Source organism: Benincasa hispida, chromosome 4 (genome assembly GCF_027475165.1).
Source record: "Benincasa hispida cultivar pf3 chromosome 4, pf3_genome.v1.1, whole genome shotgun sequence".
Classification (NCBI taxonomy): domain Eukaryota; kingdom Viridiplantae; phylum Streptophyta; class Magnoliopsida; order Cucurbitales; family Cucurbitaceae; genus Benincasa; species Benincasa hispida.
The window spans coordinates 41,855,215-41,861,505 of NC_143481.1; the positions used below are offsets into that span (position 1 = coordinate 41,855,215).

At 29.5% G+C, this 6,291-nt stretch overlaps 1 protein-coding gene across 3 annotated transcripts; it reads right to left on the reverse strand.

The window, feature by feature from the left end:
* Window positions 1–3,301: 3,301 nt before the first annotated feature.
* Window positions 3,302–5,336, reverse strand: LOC120075109 (ferredoxin, root R-B2-like). 3 transcript variants are annotated; one of them, XM_039028282.2, is made up of 2 exons: window positions 5,177–5,336; window positions 3,302–3,895 (listed from the first exon to the last, which is right to left on the reverse strand). In XM_039028282.2, exon 2 carries the CDS (start codon window positions 3,871–3,873, stop codon window positions 3,424–3,426), a length of 450 nt encoding a protein of 149 aa, XP_038884210.1. In that variant the 5' UTR covers window positions 3,874–3,895; window positions 5,177–5,336; the 3' UTR covers window positions 3,302–3,423. The 3 variants fall into 3 exon arrangements, with proteins under 3 accessions (XP_038884210.1, XP_038884211.1, XP_038884212.1); XM_039028283.2 differs by having other exon boundaries at window positions 5,088–5,306; XM_039028284.2 differs by lacking the exon at window positions 5,177–5,336 and adding an exon at window positions 4,459–4,554.
* Between the last annotated feature and the right edge of the window lie 955 nt (window positions 5,337–6,291).

The window sequence follows — 6,291 nt, forward strand, 5'->3', positions numbered from 1 at the left end:
GGAAAGTGTAGAAGAAGAGAAGAAGACAGGGATAAGAAGGGGTTTAGGGTCCTATTTATACAGGTTTCGTAACAAATTAGAAAATCCAAATAAAATAAATATTTGATTTGAAATATTAGATTTTTATTAAATTTCCTAATTTGATTCTATCCTAATTTCAAATTAAATTTTAAAAAACATCAAACAAATTTCTTATTTAATTTAATTTTATTAGATCCTCAAATTTATCTTCAAAAGATTTAGACATATTTCAAATTTTATTTAAAATCAAATTAAATTAGGGATAAATTTTAAGTTTTTTCTTAAATTAAAATTTTAGCCATATTCAAAATTTCATACTAAATTCAAATTTCTAAGTTTTTATCTCTTAACCAAATTAAATTAGAGACAAAACTCAAAAAAAAATTCTTAAATTAAAATTTGGTCATATTCAAAATTTTATTCAAAATCAAATCGTTCAATTTGAGATTAAATTGTATATAAAAACTTTGGACATATTCCAAATTTTGTCCTAAATCTAAATTATCCAAATTTAGACTTTTAACCTCAGGTCAAACTAAATTAAGATAAAATCTCAAATTGATGTAAAATTTAAATTTGAGTATCTTCCAAATTTTATATCAAACTCATCCAAATTTAGGTTCTTATCTTTATTTCCAAATAAAGTCGTGGAAAAGATCTAAAATTTATCCGTTTTTATCTTCAATCAAAATAAATTGTGGATAAGAATGATCTTTTATTAAAATGTGGGTATATCCCAAATTTGACATCAAATTCAAGAACATATATATTTGGATTTTGATTCCAACTTTATATTTTTCAAGATTCATCCCCCGACATTTGTTGAACGAGAAATTTTGGACTAATCACAAACTGCCACATCATTCACTAAATTAATTAATGATGAAATTCCAAATCAGTGTCCTAATTTAAGTTGAAGACAAATTTCGATGATGCCACGTGGTTTTATAATCAAATAAGATTAACCTGACTCAATTTGATATTATTATTTGGTTAAAAGTCCAATTGAGCCCAAAAATAGATTTAATTTGACCAAAATGTCAAATAAAACCCAAATCCAATTAGTTTGGCCCAGGGACTAAGCCCATGGACTAACCAAATCTAAGCACATGAAGCCCATCTGAAAACTCTATAAATAGAGAGACTTTCTCATTTGTGAGGGTTAGGAGTTCAGAGAATTCATCAACAAACAGAAAACTCCCAAGACTCTCGAAGCTGCACTCACGCATCAAATCAACACCAACACTAACTCAAGTTCAACTCCATGAAAAACGTTTATCCATAAACCTCACATGAATAATTAGCTATAAAATGAATTATGGTGGTGAGAGAACCAATGATGAATGCATCAAACACATACGTATTAATATAATTTTGTTTCCTCTAACATAATACAATATAATTTTGTTTCCTCTAGCATAATACAATTTTGTTTCCTCTTAACGCAAATAAGACTAAATCATCAAAATCAAAATACTCATCATATTTGACCGAATTTCTAAACACCTAAAAAACTATAAAGAAAATTCTAGCCGGTCGTTATCATTTTTTATATTCTAATGAATCGAATCCAATCTCTACAAAATCTTTAAAGTGGTAGAGACTCGTGTTGATAATGTGTTGTAAAATTAGTACAATATAAGAACAAAAAGAAGCAAAGTAAGGAACAAAATCTTTAATGTGGTAGAGACTCATGCTAATAATGTGAACGAACTTTTTTTTTACCCAAAACCCTTCAAATCCTAATGAGATATCCCAATGATTTTTGTCTCGTAAGGTCTAAAATTGAGGTTGAGTTTAAAAAGTTGTAATAATAAAAATAAATAAATAAATAAAAAAAGATAAAATGAAAAAACTTGAATGAGGGACAAAATGGTATTTTCACCATATTGAACCCTCCACTCAAAATCTCAAAAAATAGAAAAGATGTTATAAACCATCCTTTTTAAAAAAGATGTTAGTTTTGTAAGGTGAAAAAAGGTGAAAATAGCAATTTCCCTAAAATTTATAAGTTTATGAACCAAATATAATCAAGAAACACAAATAATTCTAATTGTGTAGAGAATCGATATAAGATGTATATTAGATACAAATACGTCTAGATACGTGACGGATACGTCATTTGAAGTATTTGATTTTTTATATTATTTTTTTTAATTTTCAGATACACATATATGTTTCCACATATGTGGATTTTTTTTTTTTTTTTTTTTAAATTTAAACCCAACCACTTAAAAAGTCCAATCCATAATCCATTTTATTTAAAAGTCTACTTAAATCTAGTAATCCAAAACAAAATAAATAAAAAATGATAAAAACAATAAAGAACAAAAACATAAAAAGTTAAAAGAAAAACTGAAACCTGATTAATCTTTCCCTCTCTCTCACTATCTAAATAATTATTCTTCCCCTTTCATCACAACGATGCTAGAATTTTCACATCCTTCTTAAATCTTAAATCTACTTTAATCTAACTTATAATAAGTATTTGAAGCTTATGAAGTGATGTTGGATAGGAATAATTTGATTTTCTCGAGTTTTTAAATACTTCGAAAAAATGGCAGATTGATTGTAACTTTAAAATAATATAATAATTAAAAATTAAAAAAAAAACATTTGAAACAAGACATCTGATAATTTCCATTCATTTGGAAAAATGGAAAAATATTTTATCAAGTAGAATAAAAAAGCAAAGATTTGTAATTATCATCCCATCAAGCACAAACCTATTTTTAATTCCAAATTGTCAAACAGAAAAAATTCTAATAACTACTAATTCAATTATCATTATTATTCTATTATTCATTTATTTTATTACAGTATTTACTATTTGCTAGAATTTATTTTGTTGTTAACTACTAATTCAATTATCATTAAATTATCATTTATTTTGTCAAAAAGCCAATACTATTTCAAAACCCTCATTTATTCCAATATTTACTATTTGCTAAAGTTTTTACTATTTTACCTTCATCATTTTTTTTTATTATATGCTATAGTATTTACTATTTTCTTTCTAAATTAAAATAGTTTTATCCTCAAACACGCACTATTATAACCCGAACTAAAATAATTTATATCCCAAACACAAACAATTATAACTCAATTAATAATCTGATACTATAATAACCAACGCATTACCCCCTCTATCGTCCATTGTCGGTATTGAACTTTCACATCTTCTCTTGGTAGCTAACCATAAACTAAAACAGATATCCACTATTCATGAATGATGTTCGATACTTCGCCTTTAGCTAAACCAGCAACTTAAAATTCGCAGTAGTACTAAGCACAATTTTTGCATTGCAATAGACATTCAACCTCAAAAACTAAGTCACAAACAGTGTAGCATGATTGAAGTTCAATCAGATTCAACTGACAAAATGCACACAAACAAGGAAATTAGTACAAATCACCTTCCTTGTGCGTCTGGATCACACAATCGGATTGTGGATATGCGACGCAGGTCAGAACATACCCCTTCTCCATCTGCTTGTCGTCCAAGAATGATCCGTCTGATTGATCTACTGTCCCAGAAACTACTTGACCAGCACAAGTAGAGCAAGCCCCAGCCCTGCAAGAGTAAGGTAGATCCAATCCAGCATCCTCAGCTGAGTCGAGAATGTATGCATCATCAGGGGCCTCAAACTCATTCTCTTCACCATTGGGTCCGATTAATTTCACTTTGTAAGTAGCCATTGCTGACACTCTGAATGAAGAAGACTTCAATCCAAATGCTCGGGATACGCTCCTAACAGAACACAAAGAAGATGGCCTCTGAACCAGGGCATTGGATCTCCTTGGTGTAGTAGTTTTGATCAGGCAAGATGTTGGGAGTTTGATAGTCAACATGTTCAGAATAGAATAGTAATAGCTGAAATCCATGAAATAAAAATAGGGATTTTAAACAGCGAAAACTTACAACCATCTATTAGACAACAGAAGATCATTGCTAATTAATTACACAGCAACAATATCTACTTCACTGGAAACCATACATATTGTATACATGTTATAATTCCAAAATGAAGACATTCCAGCAAAATATCTTTCCTAATATTTCATGACATAAGAAGCATCAAGATGTCGGACATTCATCAGCTATGCTCATCCACGCAAACACCAGTAAATGATGAAAAAAGACATTGGAGGACAGGAGATAGTTCCAGATGATGAATTGGACATGGAAAGTTTCGATTCGATTTCATTCTTAACGAAAATCTAGTTCATTAAAACTAACTTAGTTTATTCCATGACCACAATAAGAAAGACATATTATAGTCGGTCTAACTGATGAGCCAGTAATGCAAAAGTACGTTTGAGGTTAGTAAACCTATAATAGTTTGATACCAAAAAAGTGAAATAAGAAAAAAAGAAAGAAAGAAAGAAAGAAAGAAAGAAAGGAAGGAAGGAAGGAAGGAAGAAAAAGGACGAGACCTCAAAGTTTTTGAAATAATGACAAATGCTTTTTGTTTTTGTAAAGCAAATGAAAAGACTACACCAATCTCTCGATGGTTCAATCCCACCTGCAATTGCTTAACTCAAAAAAGAAAAGAACAATACATCCATAACAAGCTCAACAAACACAAAGAGAAGTTACCACACCATACAATACATCCATAACAAGCTCATCCTAAACAATTTCCACACCATACCGCAAAGCAAACAGAACAACTTTTACAAAATCACCAGCAACTCTTCATTTGGAATGGAAAGAAGAACTAAACAAATTATCTAGCATGCAACGCGATAAAATGATAACAGAACCATCAGGCTTCCAGAAAATAAGGAAAAAAGAATCAATCGTCCTGAATATAGTAGCAACAACAACCAAACATTCTCTAATGTCAAGCGTTCATTCATCAGCAGAGATTCCAACACAATAGGTGCAATAAACGAATAAACAAATAAACAAACAAACAAATCATCAGAAATCAACAGTATGTAAAAGCCGAAAAGCTTGATCCACTATTCAACCAAAACAAATACAACATAAACCGTAAGAATCATCCAACGATCCACAAAAATAAACAGTGAATAACAAGAAAATCGAAAAGAAAACTTACAGAAACAGTGAAAAGGACAATCGTAAACAGAAAGGATCGAAGAAAGACGATAATGAAAAGAAATGGAGAGAGAGAGAGAGGGATCTTACGAACGAGGAGAGAGGATCTGCAGAAATGGAAATGAAAGCCCTAAACGCCGCTGGAAGAATAGAGAAGAAGATGGTAAGTACGTGTTTGTTTGTCACTGTCTTTTCCTTTCTTGAGAATAGACTCCAAATGGGGACGCTTGAGTTGGTGAACCAAGTTATCGATTCTCTACTCCCGTTTCTATTTTAAATCTTTTTGGAAAATTGCTAGAACCTTTTGGCTATTGGTTACTCTCTCCCTCCCAACCTTAGGCTTTTTTTTTTTTTTTTTTTTTTTTTTGTCAATTGGAAATAAAAGCAGAAAATTGAGTTGAAGTTGAATTAGTAATTATTATTTTGAAAGTTAAATTATCTGAAAAATTAAATTATTTGTGTTTGTTGTGTAAAGTTGAATTGAGTTAATAATTATTGTCTGTAGTGCTGAATTGAGTTGAGTTAAGTTTGAAAGTCTATGTTTGGATGCAGAGTTGAGTTGAGTTGAGTTTGAGTATCTGATATAATTTTTATAAATGAGATTGATTCTTTTTTTTTCTTTTTTTTCTTTTTTTTTCTTTTTTTTTTTTTTGTTTTGCTATTGTGGATTAATTTTCAAATATACACCTATATTCTCAACCCTTTTATGACATAAAATGGAAAAACTCTATTCTTTTTCAATTTGTAAAACATAACAGATTCTTTTCAACGTCTTTTCAAAAACTGTAAAAATTCTAATTTTCTTCAATCTGTAAAACATGCCACCAAAATACATGTCATATTGCAACTCGATTACTTATGAATTGGTATATTATATGTATGTATATTTAATTTTGCTAATTTAACATTGTTATAAAAAAAAAAATTAACTTGTATACATAAACGTTGAATAACTGGATAACTCAACAGATTATGTTTATATAATATGGATCATATATGTCGATCTTTCATTTCATAATGATGGTGAGAATGTGATAGTATAGTACGATTACATTCTCTAAACGTCACACAAATTATATCAAACGACCGAACATGTGGCCGTTCAAAAAAAAAAGACAAAATATATGTTTTTGGATTGAAATATTAGGTGGTCAGCCTAGTGGGCCTGAGTAAGTAGGTATATGTAATATCGTAGTCATTTCTCT

Coding starts and splice junctions, on each gene's coding strand:
- LOC120075109 (XM_039028282.2), bottom strand. CDS start 3,873: ATGTTGACTATCAAACTCCCAACATCTTGCCTGATCAAAACTACTACA.